Genomic DNA, 19,602 nt, shown 5'->3' on the forward strand with positions numbered 1-19,602 from the left:
TTTCGCGCTCGTTCGCTCTCGCTTTCTCTTGGTTTCTAACATACTTTTTCTCGACTAATTTCAGCTATTTGCTTTTGTTGTTTTTTTGTTTGTTTTAGTATAGTACTGGTATTTGTGCTCTCGTTTTCAACTACATTTAATTTAAACGCTCCATGCTTTGTGTGATTTGTATTTGTGTGTGTGAGTAATGTAGCAATTTTTGCGCTCATGTGTTGCTTGGGTAGCTCTTGGCGAATTGTCAGGTTGCTTTGAACACTGCCTGTGTCTGTCTGAAGGTTCAGGTGTCTTCACTATGCGTCTATTACTTCAATATATGCAAAATTTCCTTATTCTCTCATATGTAATAACTAATCTTATTTATAATTAAATATATTTTTGCTCGCACTAATTGTTTGTCGCTTTGAATTTCGTGTAATTTTGTATGAAATTAAGCACTTTTGTGTGAGTGTTTGTGTATTTCTATGTTTCATAGGAACAATCTCTGTCTTTTCACTTATTATTTTACTTATTTTTCTTGATTTCATTTTCTATTTAATTCCATGTTTTAAATTTAAATTAATTATTACTTTTCCTTGCTTTAATATTACGCTATGCTAATTAAAAAAATAATTACTTACAGCTGTCTACATGCACCTTTCTTGTATTTTTTTTTCTCGCATGACATTTTTAACTCTCATTTTACATAAATAGTTTATAAAATAAGAAAACAACAACTCTTTCACAATTTGTTACACTATAATGAACGCATTATTTGAAAAGTAATTTTCTATTTTCTTGTATTTATATTTTTTATTGCATGCTAGAATTTTTTCTTCATCGCATGCTATTATTATTTTCTTGGTATGCGGTATAGAATTTTTCCTATTCACATAAATTTACTAATATGTAAGTTTGCATATATTTTTTAGCATAGCTTATAGTGTACGGTTTGTATTTTTTTAATTTATTTTCACTATTATTTTATTTTTTTTTTCGAAATATTCAACATATTTGTGTACGGCAGTTTGTTTTGAAGTTTTTCTTATGTCATGTCATAAAAGTAATTCAATTTGCTTGCATTAAGTAACCATTTTGTTGCCAGTTTCCCTACATACTATTACTTGTATATACATATATTTTGTGTTTTTTTTGAATTTTTATTTTTATTTTAATTTTTTGTTTTTTAATTTTTAACTAGTTTTCAGTTTTTCTTAAATAATTAATTAACAATTTTTTTGTATTGATTTTGGTGAACTTTTCAATTGTCTTTCGTATAATTTTCTAATTATTGAGTAGTCTCATCATCTTCACTAAACTACGTCTATGTAAGTGCTAAATCTCTTTGAATTTGCATTGCTCCTCTCGTTTATTTGCTTTTCTTTGTAATTATGTATGTAAGTGATTTTTCCTCTGGAAAAAATAAATATTTCTTCTTCATCTAAAGTATGCAGTTTCCATATGTCTATCCTAGGCTTATGCTTAAACCTCGTGTGCATTTAGGCTTATTGCACGATAATGTGTGGAGCCGACAACAGAACGGTGACTGTTGCGATAATTGTAAAGAGCGTAAAAACAATTAAACAAAATCTGTAAAGAGAGGAAATTTTTCATTACAATTACAATTATTATTATGGTGTGGTTATTTACACTAAAATATCATATATCTAATTATAATAATGTTTCTTAACTGTAAAATAAAATCAAATATTATTAGAGTGATTTTAATAATTTTTAAAAAAAGTTAAAAAGGACTATAATTTTTATATAAAAATACATTATTTTGTATCATTACAGAGTACGACAAACGGCTGGGTATATAAAAATTCGGTTCCATTTTTCCTTTTTTACTGACTGGATTGTGCGCCTCCCCAGGCTTGTAAAAAAACAAAATAATCTCAGATGAGAGCCCCCAATTTGATGACGACCACTGCAAATGTATTAAAAAATAAGGGACGTGCACCTGGTATGTTGGGTTCGTTAATTGGGAAGGTGCCGTTGTCAAGCTGGTTGATGTCTTCGTAAGAGTAAAACGGTCCAAGAATTGCGATTAACGGAACAAATACTGAGACTAGTAGGTCCTTGTGGCATATACTACAGTGGCCATATAAAGAAGCGCAAATTCGGTGTGAGATTCGTGGTGGGAGAGAGAGTCCGTCGCCGAGTTTAACCATTCACCCTGGTGGATGAACGTCTAGCCACAATCCACATGAAAGCGAAGTTCTTCAACATAACGTTGCTTTGCGCTCAAGCCCCAAGAGAAGAGAAGAACAATGTGACCAAAGATGCCTTCTATGAGCGCTTAGAGCGAACCTATGCCCCTACCACGACCTTAACAAAAGGGTGGTCAAAGAAGGTATCTTTGGCACAACGGTCGGTAAATTCAGCATCCATGATGAAACATCCCCAAACGAGTTGATGCTGATTGACTTCGCCGGGGCCCGAAGTATGGTTATCTGTAGTATAAGATTCCAACATAAGAAAATTTATCAAGCTACCTGACTGTCTCCGGTTCGAGAAGCCATCAGCCGGATAGATCATATTGTGATAGACGGAAGACATGTCTCCAGTGTTTTAGACATGCGTACGCTCTCAAGTCCAAGCATAAATTCGCACCCGCCTCTGTGCAGCAAAAACTCACGTCAGTAAATTTAAGGAAGGTTCGACGTCGAGAAGTTGCAATCACAACAGACAGCTGAACGATTTTCTACTAGACTTGCCCTACTGCTCTGGGCTCTTTAAGTACAGCTGCAAAAGAAACCATTGGTAAAGGCAAAATAACAGCTGATACGATGACGAGTGATGTGTCGTAGTGGAGAGAAAACAAACTGCCTACCTCGCAAAGTTACAATCGACCACGATACGTGTTGAATGGGATAGATACGGAGAGTTAAAGAAGGAATCGAGACGCATTCTACTAAATGATGTGGCCACTAACAGAAGGTTTCAAGAGCATACTCTTGTAGAAACCCGAGAGGTGATCTAGTGACTGATGCCCAGAGCATAATGAAATTATGGAGGGAACATTTATCCATCCTGCTGAATGGCAGTGACAAGTGACCATATTCACCGTGCGCCAAATCTTGCAAAATACCCGTGAAAGGACGGGTACACGCACCATCTCTTCGGCGATTCCAAAGCAGGCAGGAGGCACCGACAGAGGCTATATAAACATAAAAAGTTACCAAAATAATTTCAAATGCTCGTAATGTTAAGCTGTTTGAGACAGGAAGCACTACTGAATGTGTACATCATATCATTCACGCATATTTGGGTACGAGAAAGCTCTGCGCAAAATGGGTGCCGGGTGAGCTCACTTTTGACCAAAAACAACGACAAGTGGATGATTATAACCCGTATTCTTGCGCCGATATGTGACAATGGACAAAAAAATTGGCTGGCAAGGTTATGGCGTTTGTATTTTTAGATGTGGATGAAATAGTTTTTATTGACTTCCTTGAAAAAGGAAGGATTATCAACAGCGATTATTAGCATTATTAACCATTTGAAGGATGCAATCGGCCGCATTTGAAGAAAAAACAAGTGCTGTTGCACCAAAGGCTGTGTCACAAGTCAGTGGAAACGACGGCAAAAATCTATCAATTGGGCTTCGAATTGCTTTCGCATCCACCGTAGTCTGCAGATATGGCTCCTTGCGACTATTTCCTATATAAAAACAAGTAAGGAAGGGCTAAGTTCGGGTGTCACCGAACATTTTATACTCTCGCATGATAAAGTGATAATCGAGATTTCATTATCCGTCATTTACATATTTTTCAAATACCGTATTTGTGTAAAGTTTTATTCCGCTATCATCATTTATTCCCAATGTATACACTATTATACAGAAAAGGCATCAGATGGAATTCAAAATAGCGTTATATTGGAAGAAAGCGTGGTTGTCAACCGATTTCATCCCTATTTCGTACATGTCATCAGGGTGTTAAGAAAATAATATATACCGAATTTCATTGAAATCGGTTTAGTAGTTCCTGAGATATGGTTTTTGGTTCATAAATGGACGACGCTACGCCCATTTTCAATTTTTAAAAAAAGCCTGGGTGCAGCTTCCTTCTGCCATTTCTTCCGTAAAATTTAGTGTTTCTGACGTTTTTTGTTAGTCGGTTAACGCACTTTTAGTGATTTTCAGCATAACGTTTGTATGGGAGGTGGGCGTGGTTATTATCCGATTTCTTCCATTTTTGTACTGTATATGGAAATGCCTGAAGGAAACGACTCTATAGAGTTTGGTTGACAAGCTATAGTAGTTTCTGAGATATGTACAAAAAACTTAGTAGGGGCCGGGGCCACGCCCACTTTTCCAAAAAAATTACGTCCAAATATGCCCCTCCCTAATGCGATCCTTTGCGCCAAATTTCACTTTAATATCTTCATTTATGGCTTAGTTATAACACTTTATAGGTTTTCTTTTTTCGCCATTTTGTGGGCGTGGCAGTTGGCAGTTGGTCTTCGAACTTAACCTTCTTATGGAGCCAAGAAATACGTGTACCAAGTTTCATCATGATATCTCAATTTTTACTCAAGTTACAGCTTGCACGGACGGACGGACAGAGAGACATCCGGATTTCAACTCTACTCGTCACCCTGATCTCTTTGGTATATATAACAATATATCTGAGTCTTTTAGTTTAAAGACTTACAAACAACCGTTATGTGAACAAAACTTAGTAACTTTGTTGCGAGAGTATAAAAATGCTCGCTGGGAATAAATTTTCTTCGGATGAAGAGGTGATCGCCGAAACTGTGGCCTATCGAAAAGCTTGAAGGTCACAATAATCAATGTATCACCCTTGCAAGGAACCAATATGTCGAATAAAAAAAAAGAAATTTTACCAAACAAATGTTTTTTAATTAATCTGTTACTTATTCACTAGTAATGATTTAAATATGCTCAATCTCGAAATTCGATGAAAAATATTTAACTTCGAAAAGGGATACATTTTTTTATTACTCTCTCTCTCTGCGAAAAAAAATTAGTTTGATCCAATACGCCGAAATAGTCGATTTTACCGTACATATTATTACTTAGAAAATTTTTATAAAATTTGTGGTCTCATATAAATTATTATCCTTTTATTTTGACAATAACTTCTTATTAAGATAATTTGCTTTTAATTCAAATAAATTTCGAAACATTATTATGAGTCTCCGACGAGCCGATCTTTAGTACCTTTTCTTTCCATACAAGGTAGTCTAACATTTCTATGAGAGGGCGTCCCAGAATTGAAACTATATATTTTCAAGTTCGACTTCTTAGCTTGTTAAGAATGAAAACATAAAAGATATCTACAATACAATTTGTGAAACTTCATTTTACAGAATAGCTGACATCGTTGAAAAACATCTGAGTATCAAAAAGCTCTCTGCAACGTGGGTTCGGCGCTCGGTTGCTAAAAACCAAGAACGATTTGATGATTTTTAACCCTGTTTGATGCAGTTCCATCGCATGAACTCGTAATGAACTCAAAATTTTGACAATGGATGAAACACTATGAGGTCTAATAACAGTCGTTACAGTGAACTGAACCGAATCGAAAGCATTAAAGAAGAAACTGTAAACTGCTAATATTATGGCTCACATATTTTGAGATGCCATACTCCATATTTCCATAAACTGTTTTGAAAAGATTACTAATATTAGGTTTGAAGGGCGAAATAACGAAAAATTATCAAATTGGCAGAGAAATAAATGTTGTTTCATCATGATAATGCACCGGTGTTATAAATCAAGGAAAATAAAAACAAAATTTAATACTTAAATGGGACCGCTTTCTCCATCGATCGTATTCTCAGGATCTGGACTGAAAGGATCAGATCTAAAGAGCGTGCGTCTAGACAAAAATTTTGCGACAATGAAAAGTTAGTCGCTGAGACCGAGACTTATAACGAAAAAAAGAGAAGTCCAGCAGCCACAAAATGTCTTATGTCAATCACTTATGGAAGCAGGGTAAAATTAACAGAACAAAATCAGTCTTTATAGCATTCGCATATCTAATAAAACTCGTTTTCCTAAAGTTTTGACTAAATTGTTTCCTAGAAAATTCAAATTCTGTCAGATAATATCGTACCACGCTAAACTCGCTTTTATTTTTATTGGGAACTGTTGCAGAAACATTGATTCCTCTCTGAAACGGAGAGAGTTCTTTGTTTTAAATTAAGAAATTGAATTCCAAAGTTAAGACACAATTAACTTTGAGGAATACTAATACGAATACTACCTGTCTTTGAGTCAATTAGGCATTGAAAAAATGCAGGTCCGTTCCGGTTCCCTAAATGTATATCTTAACCACTCGGCTCTTCGCAGCCTTAAGTGAGCTTTACAATCATTTAGCTGACAACTCGAGATGGATGAATGACCATTGACATTGACAAGTCATTCATTTACTAATTCACTTGATTTCAAGTTAGCTTTACTTTTATTACTTAAAGCGTCAATGCGAATTTTTCGAATAATTATTATGTTAACACCTGATAGACATTTGCCTGAGTTTTTCTTTCTTATTGTAGTTTGAGTTGATGCTGTCTGCCAAATGGAGAGTTCGAACTTCTTACATGATTTCAACTAGTTTGCAATTGTGGTTTGTATTTTGATGAAGCTTCGCTAGGGATTCAGACCTCTTGCCCGACCGAGTAGTAGTCATGAACTCAACTTTCCTCTGTTACGACTCTCTACGAACCGAAAGACCGAACTCTATAAGTCATTCATTATTCTCGTCCTGCTATATCGTGCAGAGGCATGGACGATGACGACATTTGAACATCGATATAGGTCCTGCGGAAGATTTACGGTCCTTTGTAGAAGTTTTTTTGTTCACTACCAGAACTTTTAAGCCTTTGTGGAAATAATTATTGAGGTTAAGGAGCAAAAAATTAAAATCAGAGAGGATAGCGTAACTTGAAACGTAACTACATAAATATTTACGAAATCTTAATCGATTACTAATTAATGAGAAATATCTATACAAGTGGATATACAACTATTATGCATTCAGCTGCCTAAAATTATCCATCAGGGACACTTATACAACTACTAAATTGCTCTAGCGTATGAGGTCAATTGTTCTAAATCAATTAATGCCAATTGGTATTAAGATATTTTCAACATTATACTTACGCACCAATCTCGTGCGAAGTATGTAGACAAATCGGTTTCTATCGCATTTCGTTAATTGAAGCTGTAAGTGGTCGTAAAGCCGAACAATAATCTCGAAATGCTCAAAAGGAGCTCAGTGCCAAATTTAATTGATCCCGAGAGGCATTAGCACGCAACTCACTAGTAAGTGCTAGTGGAAGCTGCGCTCACATTGAACGTTTTCAATAATAATAATATAAATCGTTATGAAAGCAACATAGCGCGAACAAAATTGTGGCTGACCAAAACGCCACACCCCTCAACTTGCCACTTCGACCAAGCAAGCAATGCACTGAACATAACAACAAATGTATCCTGATCAATTTGATGGTGTCACACAGTGCGATTAGTGTCTAAGTCTGTGCAAGTAGTGGACTATAAGCAGGCTTAGGTGCACAGATGTGCTTATATATGTACTGACTTGAGCCTTACAATGTCCATGCAGGCTTTATATGATATCCACAACAACAATAACTGTCGGTAAGTGAATTCGAAAGGGATGCAATTTCGTAATGTGAGCTACTTAGGATGGGTTTCGATGGCGTATCCGTTTATGAGATGTACTTAAGTCCAGTTTTAGTGCACTGTTACGAATATGTACCATTATGTTGGTATATACAAAAATACTACGTGACTATATATCGATATGTCTATTTCTGTATGTAATATGACAGCTATATAAACATTTGGAAAGTTGAAGTTAAGCTTTATTTTATGTTGGTGGGTCTTTTTTCTGCCTACAAAAGTAGTATTCGTTTTACAGTATATACCTCACTCTCATAATTTTATGTACGGTTGTTTGTTGTAACAACAAAGTATATTTATTAATTGAAAATTACTTAAGGGGTACTTCTTCTTAATTGGCGTAGACACCGCTTACGCGATTATAGCCGAGTTAACAACAGCGCGCCAGTCGTTTCTTCCTTTCGCTACGTGATATCAATATCATCGTCATACGCCAGCAGCTAGACACTCTTATAAAAGATTGTACCTGTTCGATTAAGTTCTGCAGCTCGAATTATTTTCTCCAGCAGCAGGTTGAAGAAGTCGCCCTATAGGGAGTCGCCTTGTCTGAAACCTCGTTTGGTATCGAACGGCTCGGAGAGGTCCTGGCCGATCTTGACGGAGCTTTTGATGTTGCTCAACGTCAGTTTACACAGCCGTATTAGTTTTGCGGGGATACCAAATTCAGACATCGCGGCATAGAGGCAGCTCCTTTTCGTGTGTCGATTCTCCTTTCACGGGTCTTTTCTAAATCTTGGCGCTTGGTGAATCCAGATATTTGTTGATTGCCAGAGCATACTTAAATTATGGAGGGAACACTTTTCCAACCAGCTGAATGGCAGTAAACGCACAACGTCAGGAGAAGGCGAACCCGATTCCCCAATCGATGATGATGGAGCAGAAAATACAAATATTTTACAGTTTTTCTTTGACAAGCGGTTTACAATGTGAAAAGTGTTTATAATCCTGATATACTAATGGTTTCGGCTATTTCGTTCTGATAATTTTTATGCGAAAGATGCACCACGCTCTAGAAGGTCAATTGTCAAAAATATAGATCAAATAATAGACAAGGTTTTGCTATATGTTTGGTGGCATTGGTGGCAAATCATCTACTATGAGCTACTCACCTACACCCAAACTAGAGCTGTAATGTGAACAATTGGGCCGTTTGCAGGAAACAATCGAGAAGAATTGTATACCATCAGGAAAACGTCAGGACACAAGCATTGATAGTGACACGCCAAAAACTTTGGAAGCTTGGTTAGAAGGTCCCTATGTCTCCAGCCCGGTGTGTTTGTTTCTGTCTATGGTGAATGATTTTGTTGGGAAAAATTCACCTCAAATAAACGCTTGAAAATCGACTATTCTAATGTGTCTAATAGCGACGAGGGTTTTTATGGAAGAAGCATTATGAGATTACCTAAAGAATGCCAAAAAGTTATCGAATAAAACGGATCAATCTAATTAGTCTAAATTCAACCACCAATTTATCTTATCTTATCTTAAACATGTAACTTTTGGTATAAGATCATGCTGCTCTCAGGCCGACCACTGATCTTAAAAAATGAGCAATCGACCAAAAAACAATAAGTTTTTTGGCTGAAACAAATTAAGTTGAACCAAGTGCTTAGGAATCATTAAAAAAAGTTGTAAAATGTTTACTTGGTTCTGTTTAAGCTTAGGTCTAACTACAAAACGTGTGGATTAAAAGCAAGTAGTTTCAGCCTGTCGTATACTTTGTGAATATAAATTAAGTGATCGCTCACTAATTCATTTAAAAGACTTAAGTTAATTTAAAACGTACCAACAAGTTGATAACAAGTCGTATGTGTCATGCGATATTTGCGAATGTGTAAAAGCAACTAATTTAATTGCAATCACATTTATCTTCCGTTATAAGCCATATGTACTTACATAGATATTATCTATATGCAGACTATATATGTATGTACTAACTGTATCCATGTTACCTTCAATAATTGTATATTTATGACCAATGTTCAATTATGCACCAATTACATTTATTATTACATGTTTCTTAATTAATAGTTGTCATTTGCCAGCAAGACCATGAACTACTTTTAATTTGTAATTAATTGAGATTATTAAAAGTTATTAGCCTGAGCTCAATTCAAGATAATAAGCTTTGGTTGAAGGACAACAATTAATTCAGTGGATTTCATTGGGGACTTTTGAATACTGTTGATTTGTTAGTCTCGCTTATGGATATTTTATAAATGTCAAAATTCAATGTTCGAATGCAGTTTGTCTGCATTTTATAAATGTTGGAAAAAATATGGATGGAATGCCATTTTATTTGTATTTAATGTAAGAAGATTAATAGTGAGAGTATCTTTAGGTTTTATTTGGGTTCTGCGCGCAGTTCTCATAGGTTTAGTAAAGAAGAATAGAGAAATTAAAAAAAATCAGAACAGGTGTTTTTTACACAAACCTTGATATAGATATCGGACAATATACACCATCAGATCAAATTTGACCCCCACAGTCATAAATTTCTTTTTTGAATTAATGAATTTTTGACAGCTGTTTGTTTACGACGCGGGCTCACATCTACGGGATCGTTGAAAATGTTGCAGAAGTGTCATGGCAAGTATTCAAAGAATGTCATGAAGTCTTCGGAAACTCCTCTCATGCGATTCGCTTATCTACCTCTATTAATGACGATAACATCGAAACAGTTAAAGAATCAGTGCCAGAATCTTTTGCAAAAAAACGAAGTCGAGTAGCAAAAGAGATGCTTGACAGTGGAACTGTGACGCGTTGTGGACTTAAGAATATGATGTCGAAATTCTCCAAAAGTCCTGCGAATGGCGCTTCAAAAATTAACTGAAACCGAAGAAACCAAAAGACGTTGAAGGCCATTTCAGCCTCGGGCTTATTGCTACTGCAGGACAAATTAGATTAAGTGTCAGCATCCTTTTATGGATTTCTCTTCTTCTTCTTCTTTATCGGCGTAGACACCGCTTACGCGATTATAGCCGAGTTAAAAACAGTGCGCCAGTCGTTTCTTCTTTTCGCTACATAGCGCCAACTGGATATTTCAAGCGATGCCAGGTCCTTCTTCACCTGGTCCTTCCTACGGCGTCGAATACTTTCAGAGCTGGAGTGTTTTCGTCCATTTGGACAACATTACCTAGCCAGCGTAGCCTCTGTCTTTTAATTCGCTGAACTATGTCAATGTCGTCATATATCTCATACAGCTCATCGTTCCATCGATTGCGATATTCGCCGTGGCCAACGCGTAAAGGACCGTAAATCTTTCGCAGAACTTTTCTCTCGAAAACTCGCAACGTCAACTCATCAGCGCATCCAAACCTCTGACCAATATAGCAGGACGGAAATTATGAGTGAGTTTGGTTTTTGCTTGTCGAGAGAGGACTTTACTTCTCAATTGCCTACTCAGTCCGAAGTAGCACCTGTTGGCAAGAGTTATCCTGCGTTGGATTTCAAGGCTGACATTGTTGGTGGTGTTTACACTGGTTCCAGGATAGACGCAATTATTTACAACTTCGAAGTTATGACTGTCAACAGTGACGTCAGAGCCAAATCGCGAGTGCGACGACTGTTTGTTTGATGACAGGAGATATTTCGTTTCAGTCTGGAGAAAGCAGAACTAACGGCGCGGGTGTTGAGGCCGATGATATCAATATCATCCTTCCCGTTCCTGACGGAGCTTTTGGTGTTGCTCAACGTCAGTTTACGGGCTTAGGAATATATTTTGCAGGCGTTACAATATATTTGTTTTAAAATATTTCAAAATGTATTTTTTCTTGTCATTCCGTGTAAAATATGGTCAGATTATCAAAATGATCACGATGATGAGACTACATGTCCATTAATTTTTTCGTCTGGGCGTTCAAACGAAAGCTTGAGTAAATGTTTACAGGGTTTGTCCGGAAAGTAGGAGGTCTGAGTCGATTTAAAAAAACGTATTGAAGTAATCGTTACAATTCTTTAAAAACTTTTAAAACAGGCTCCTTCTTTATCGATACAACGCTGCCAGCGCGATTTTCAAGGAAGGCATTCTCCGGAATAACCTTGAGAGGCGAGGTGCATGCTACTTGCATCCCCTCTGCCGACGGTTGCCACTCGGAAGATTGCCTATTTGTCTCGGGATCATACTCAAAAATCCATCACTCGTCACCTGTCATTATGTCATTCAAAATTTGGGGGTCACTTTCAAGTTTTCGCACACGAGTCACATTGTCGGTGTTTGTCGAAGTCGCAGGTCTCCCAGCACGTCGTGCGAAAATGTTTGTCCTGACTCTCCAGGTGCTCGGAGACAACTGAGCAGCCGCTCGTTCGTTAGCTAGGAGCGCCCACTACCGAATCCAGTCGATGTGCGCATGCTTCGAAGTATCAGTCCTATTACTTTCCGGAAAAACCCTATAAGTTTGTATTATATCTAACGTTTCTTTGTCACTCTGAGGAAGTTAATATTACATACATACATATGTATGTGGTGTAATCAGAGCACTGCGTCAACCGAAAATATAAAAAATATTTATAATTGGAAAATATATACAAATAAATATGAAAAAATGTAAGATGAAACAAGTAAGGAAGGGCTAAGTTCAGGTGCAACCGAATATTTTATACTCTTGCAACTAGCAAGAATCAAAACCAGGGAAATACTTCAAGGTGTAAAACCAATCATATAGAGTAAAGTCAGCCGGATGTTCGAAAATCCTGATATTAGTTATATAGGGGCTAAGCCAAGTTTTCGGTCAAATTTATTTATTTTAAGCACAAAGATACACTATGATGAGTAAAACAGGCTCTCTTATTTTCATTACAATAACTCACATATTGGCCGATATATGCGATACAAAGTCACACGGAAGGTTGAAAATCTTTATATTAAGTATATGGGGGATAAGGGAAGTATTGGTCCGATTCAAGCCATTTTTGACATAAAGACATATCATATAAGAGAAGGTCTCTCCCATAATTTCAGTTATATACATCACTCAATGATCGACATTTTTGACCAAAGGTCAACTAAAGGTCCCGGGGTCTAAGTATCTGGTACCTAGGGCTTGAATAGTTTTTATTGGATTTAAACAGTTTTTGATCACAAGGCACACACTAAAGGCATTATTCGTGCAAAGTGTTATACCGTTATATTAATTACTTCGTGATTTCTGTGCTGAAAACTGAACAAATCAAGCGGAATTTAAAATTGTGCTATATGGGAAGTAGGCGTGGTTGTTATCCGATTTTCACAACGTGGCATAAGAACGTAAAAAAATATCACGTACTAAATTTTGTCGAAATCGGTTGGTCGGATCCCGAGGTATGATATTTCACTAAAAAGTGTGCGGCGCCGCGCCCATCGTTCAATTTTCTGGGTGGTAAAATTTAATGCCTCTGGCGTATTTAGTTATTGATTTATCGTGCGTTAAGTAGTTTCTAACAGTACCGTTATATGGGGAGTGAGTGGGGTTATCCTCCGATTTCATCCATTTTCTCACTCTCGATAAGAACCCTTGTAAGATTTGTACTCAGCAAATTTGGATGCTGTAGCTTAATTGGTTTAGGAGATAAGTACTTTAAACTTCTTAGAGAGCGGGGCCACACCCAAAAAATTTTACCTACAAGTGCCCCTTCGTACTGTTATTCTCTGTACCAAATTACAGCTTTATATCATAATTTAGTGCTCAGTTATGGCGCTTTATAGGTTTTCGGTTAATGGCGATTTGTAGGCGTGGGAGTGTTTCGATTACGCCTTTATGCGAACTCGAAATTGTTTTTCTACTAAGGAATCCACATAACAAGTTTCATCGATGCACGCACGGCCGGATGGACAGACAGACAACCGGATTTCAACTTTTCTCGTTATCCTGATCTTTTATATACACATAAGCTCTTCTCTTCTCATCTTTCTCGTTTAGTTTTAGATGATACGTACAACCGTTAGGTGAAGAAAACTATAATACTCTGTAGCAACTGGTTGCAATAGTATAAAAAGATACACTACTCTATATTCATTGATCTTGAAGAGAGGAAGGTTTGGATTTATCCAAAAATTGTAAAGTCCTTTTAGTTAAATTTTTCTCCGTAAAGCTTTAGAAAAAACGTTTTTTTTTTTTGTTTCTCGAGAATTGACATCAGTTTGTGGAAGTTTATCAAGTTTTAAGTAAATTAAATTGTCTGCAAATTCATTAAGAATAAATTTTAGATAATTTTAAACCTAAGGATAAATTGTAAGTCTTTCTAGACCGAAGATAATTTCATTAAAACCAAAAAAAAATTACTACTCACCTATCCACAACCATTGCCGCGAATTTCCAATCGCTTATTAATTCCGCCTCATCATCGGATTTACGCATACGTGATGTTATGAATTGTAATTCTTTAAGAATCAAATGTAAATCTTTATGATTGCAACCTATTGTATTATGATGCTCCTCCACCGTTGTGGGGCGACCGAAGCTTCTGTAAATTGCAACAAGATATTTAAACACAAATAAATTAAAAGTGGGACTATTTCGCTAGCAGCTTTTCAAAGAACACTCGTGTGTCTTTCACTGTACTTACGCTGATGAACCGATCGCCGTTTGTGAACCGGAGATCGTATGCCGGAAATCATCATCGATATCCAGCACATTGGCCAGTAGTGATTTGGAAGAACGTTCCTTTAATTCCAATTCTTTCATGCGATTGCTTAGTAGAATTGTTTTTCGTGTGATTTTTCGGCCCGGACGACCCATACGTAAAATCCATGGCAGCCATTGCAGGAAAACGGATTTAATCTAATGATGAATGAATGTTGGAGTACATGTTAACATATTATTTTATTAAACTTAATGAACCGAATGATTTAAAGAATTACAAATTAAAAAAGTTACACTCAAAGCTTTTCAGCTTTTAAACGTATGCGAAGCTTTCACTAAACAACTATGAGCTTTCACGCATTGCCTTTGTCGCTATTCCCTACTTACCCAAGGCGGCATTTCGTGTATATCCGCCGTGCGATGATGATAGTTGAGCACAACAACCGTCAGCACCACCGATGATGCCACCATAAACATGATGCAATTGAAGTAGGTGCCTGTGCGTAATGTGCGCGTATTATTGACGTTTTGCGAAATACATAGAAATATATTTCATTTAAAGAAAAAATTATAAATGAAAAGTGAAGAAAAAATATTAGTTATTGTTTTTAAAAGCTTTAATTAGATATAATATTTATTACAATTTATTTATACTATATACATAATTTATTTTTTTATAAAATATTTTTAGTGTTGTTATTTTTATAATAATATATTTTAATGTGTAAATGTTTAAATAAGCTTTATAGCTTGTTTAATAAGTTAATTAATGATTAGACAGACTAATGAGTTGCTACGAGTATAAAGCGTATTTCAGCGTAGTAATGTGTAGTTGAACTTGAAGCGTTTTGGATGCAATGATATTGTGGGTTAGTAGAGACATGCTTATATGTACATATGTTTGGTGTAAAGCCTTAAGGTAGTATGCATGCAGCTCTAATTTATTTACAATTATATACGATTTTGTTTAGCGCTAAAATAAGGCATGACATGCAATGGATGCAAAATATTTTAAATAAATATGTATAAAAGTAAAAATTCGTATAAGACTTTTTCGAATAACAGCTTTGTCATATAGGAGTTTTGAGCAAACAAAGTTCCCTTCTAAAAACGGGGAAAAACACGGTTAAATTTAAAATTATTGATTGCCTTCAAATTAAAAGACTCTCAAAATAGCTGTCATAGAAAAATGCTTTCTCCTGACTTACTCCTCATTGATATATGTACATATTTATGTACATACATACTGCTCGGAAGGTTCCATAGCAGGTTTGGAGATGGCAGAGATGCCAAAATTATATACATATATACTATGATGAAATTCATACTAAAAAGTTTAAAACGAAAAACTCCTAAAATACGTATTGTTGAAGAATTCCTTCATGCCATATCTACGGCAATAAACTTTCGAACGTTTCTGGAAGCTTTTCATTGCAGAATACAGAAATGACAAAATTTTATGAAATTCTATGACCTCAATCTAACACCTAACCTAACTTTAACCTAGCATAATATAAAGGCAAAAAGCCTAAGGAACCCAACACCACATATCCGTCTCACAAAAAGTATTCAGTGAAAGTCATGAAGTCATCGAAAACTCGTTCACCCCCCTCTGTGAATGACGATAACATCGAACAAGTTAAAGAAACATTGAAAATCGTCAGGTTGCAGAGATAGAATTGACTAAAGACATTTTGGTTAATATTTTGGGTATGTAGAGTGACTTTACTAGACCTGAATCTTTTGCAAAAACGACGTCAGGTTGAGGTCGCAAAAATATGCTTGACAACATAGCTGAGGACTCTACATTCATCAAATACCTCATTAATGGTGAGAAGACATGGGTTCATGAATATGACTATGAAACTGTTCCACAATCTAGCGAATGGCGCTCCAAAAATGGGTCGACTCTGGAAAAAAACAGCATAGGCTGAAAGCACTGCAGGCCATTCCAACCGAGGCTTATATACTTAAATTCGATCAGATGGCCAACCCAACCGAGGCTTATATACTTAAATTCGATAGGATGGTAAGTATTTTCATCGCTTAATCTTAATAAGACGATTTTTTTTAGTATTGTCTTAGTCGTTTGAGACTCGATGCTTAAGAAACTAACATACATGATCTCTCTTTTAAAGGGTTGTAAGAGGATTTGGATAAACGAGCAAACGCTATTTGACTATCAATAACGATTTAAAATAGTTGAGAAAATTGTAACCTAGTAAGGGTAGTAGACCTCAAAGTCAAGAGTAGAGTTGAATCTTATGATGATTAACTTTGTCTAAGTAGTCACACATTATCATCACAGCTCTAAGTTCACGTCCGTTATAAATCGAAATATTTTATCGATACAACGCTCAATATTTACACTACGCATATTTTAATATAAACAGCACCTAAATGCGGTAAAGCGGCAAGTTCAATATTCCTCCATTAATATCTCAGCCTTAGACCAATCACCCACACTGGCTAAAAGCATCGGATTAATGAAACCAAAACAAGGAAAGGTTTAGCTTAGCCGCTCAATCATATGAGAAGGTGCAACCTTGTGAGGCTCTATGCAAGAGAGGAGAAACAAGAGAAAAATTGGTGTAAAAAGGCGAACGGACTTTGCGGCGTCTAAAGTATAGCTCGAGTGTAGTTTATTGTAAACCGAACTTGGCTGCACATAGTATCTCGAATTGCTGCCAAATTGCGAAAAGAAGAAACGGCTGGCGCGCGGTTGTAAACTCGGCTATAATCGCGTAAACGGTGTCTGCGCCAATAAAGAAGAAGATGTCAGCTGTTCTATGTGACGTTTGCGTGACATTTTATATCATATGACTAATTAAGCTTCCCAACGAAGAGATTATTATTAATAAATTAAAAAAAAAATTTAACAAAAAATTAGTTGTTGGTAAATTACTAAATTTAAAGGTGAATAAAAATGTATATTTGTATCTACATCTACAATTTTAATATTTTAGACATTTTAGTTTTAGTAAGTGCGAAAGCTACTACATGCAACTCTGTATCAATGCACATTTTTAAAACAACATGCACATGTTAGAGAAATTCGTAAGAATTAAATTAAACGAATATTATTAAAATATGTAGTAAAAAATTAAAAAAAAAATGTCACAAAAAGAATCTGAAATTCAAAAAATGACAAACAGGTTCTGCAAAATTAATGATACAGGCGCTTGTAGTTTTGTAAGCAAAATATTTTAAGCAGACAAAATTATTATTAGTTTCTAAAAGTTTTACTTAGCAATCGCAATTCTCAAAAAATGTTTGAGTTACATATACATATTATATTGTAAGTTATGGCAGCATTTTTAAGATGAAATTGCAAAAAATTGAACCTTAAAATTAATATTTATGAAAATAGTTTTCTAAACCAAACTAAAGTGTTGTTAAAAGAGGCGCAAAACTACAGTGAAACTTTTCATAAAACTGCTATGCAAAGCTTATAAATTGTTTTCAATCATGATATTTGTTTTGTTTTTATTGTTTGTTTTAAAATACAACGGTTTAATTTTTTTTGTACTTGTTAAAGAAGTTTAAAGGAATTATATTTTACTTTTTTATTTATTTAAATTAATTGAGTTATTTATTTTTAATTATGTTTTCCAAACTATATACTACATAGTATTTACTATCGTTATATAGAAAAGAGTCATATTTGATACTTGGAAGCGAGGAACTTTACACAATCACTTTATTACGCATGTCGCATTCGGCGTGTTAAGCTTGCTAATTGTCACAAATACTTAGCTGAACAAGTGAGTGGTGTAACCGTGTATGCCAGTGAGCTTTCTGTAAGCTTTTTAGCGCTATGCAACAGTATGTACGATAAAATGCAACACTGAATGAACTAACGAAGTGCGTTTACTTTACTACATGACTGTAATTACATATAAACACTGTGTGGTGTCAACATATTGCGCTGGTGTTTTGCAATTGCAAAGCTTTATTTATTAACCGCCCTGGTGGCCTGGTTGATTTATGAATATTTAACTGTTTTATTTAAATTTATTTACTTATTAAATGTATAATTTGTGTAACATTTGTTTTACACGTTCATTAATTATTGTTGTAATTGTTTAATATTTATTTACTTTGATTATTTGTTCAACTTGAATTGCAATTTAAATGCTAGTGCTTCGGATTCGCAATATTATGTACATAATTCCAACAAACAGTTAGCTATGGTAAAAAAATAAGCATTTAAAAATAGTTTTTTGGGTAAAATTTTATGCTCTGCCATAAAACCATAAATAAATTCATAGATTTTTCGAAATTGGCAAAACTGTCTGTAATAACACAGCTCATCGAGTTTTAAATAAAGCATTCAGGTTGCGTTCAAATGTCAATATCACTGCTACTGAAATTTATTGTCACTTCAAAAATGTTAAAAAATTGTATTCACTATTATAAAATAAATATGTTATAACAATAATAATAACTAACAGATTTTGCCGCTATAAATAATATTACTCTTAATAAATCCCTTAGCTTCTCAGAATGTCTATTGGAACCATTGCTTTCAGCTCAATCTTAATTTCTTAGAGTAATTTTTAAGTTCTCTAAAGCGGTTAAGATGGCTGATTACTACAAATTTGAGACTAATTTGAGATAACTTCAACAGAAAAATTAAGAAAAAAACATTAACTTCGGCTGTTTTGAACAATTATCAATGTTCCATTTCGTGAAAATAGCTTGCCGAATAAAAAAGTTTTCCATACAAGAACTTGGGCTTGATGAACGATCATATGGTGGCTATATGCATGGTAATCGATGTTGTCGGTACAGTTCCCTTGGGGCGAAAAAATACAAAATTTACGATTGGTATCTCAAAAACTGAGAATTAGTTCGCGCATATACAGACGGACAAGGTTAAATCCACTGAGCTCGTCACGATGGCTCTTACAAGTCATGTGATCGTGGTGTCATCTATACTTTGTTGAAGTTTTACTGATTAGTATCAATTCGCGTCTTTTGCTATTGACGGTTATGCCTTCGTTTCTGTTATTATCGAAAGAATCAGACTAACTGATTAACCAAAAACATAACGCATTGCTTAAGATGATTTTTTGGTCACCACATTCGAAGTCAAATCGGTAGTTTGGCTATACCATGGTTTGTGGTTAATCCTTAGCAAAGTTGCTTCAAACTGTGAAATTTCTACCTTAACCTAGTCAGTCATGTCTCATAAAATGTTTTCTTTTGAAACTCCGTACGTAATACGTATATGCGATTTCTGTCATTACAATTGTGCAATATGAATATCGCTAGTTGTGCCAGAAAAGATCGGCACTTGATAAACTGAATTGATATCTAAGTGCTCTTGATGTTCAAATATAATATAAATTATGAGATCAATGTATTTTGCTTGAACAGGGGATT

The 19,602-nt window shown here is 35.3% G+C and overlaps 1 protein-coding gene across 1 annotated transcript in view; it reads right to left on the reverse strand.

Annotated features, from left to right (window-relative positions):
- Positions 1 to 1,228: 1,228 nt before the first annotated feature.
- Positions 1,229 to 19,602, reverse strand: part of LOC120768796 (acetylcholine receptor subunit alpha-type acr-16) — a 143,902-nt gene continuing 125,528 nt past the window's right edge. Inside the window, exons 7-10 of the mRNA XM_040095552.1 lie at positions 14,602 to 14,711; positions 14,198 to 14,412; positions 13,922 to 14,095; positions 1,229 to 1,566 (exon numbers count right to left, since the gene is read on the reverse strand). Of these exons, the coding sequence (XP_039951486.1) occupies positions 1,482 to 1,566; positions 13,922 to 14,095; positions 14,198 to 14,412; positions 14,602 to 14,711 (584 nt within the window). The 3' untranslated portion in view covers positions 1,229 to 1,481. The remainder of the gene's footprint in view (positions 1,567 to 13,921; positions 14,096 to 14,197; positions 14,413 to 14,601; positions 14,712 to 19,602) is intronic.

The sequence above is a fragment of the Bactrocera tryoni genome, chromosome 2 (assembly GCF_016617805.1).
Source record: "Bactrocera tryoni isolate S06 chromosome 2, CSIRO_BtryS06_freeze2, whole genome shotgun sequence".
In the NCBI taxonomy this organism is placed as follows: Eukaryota; Metazoa; Arthropoda; class Insecta; order Diptera; family Tephritidae; genus Bactrocera; species Bactrocera tryoni.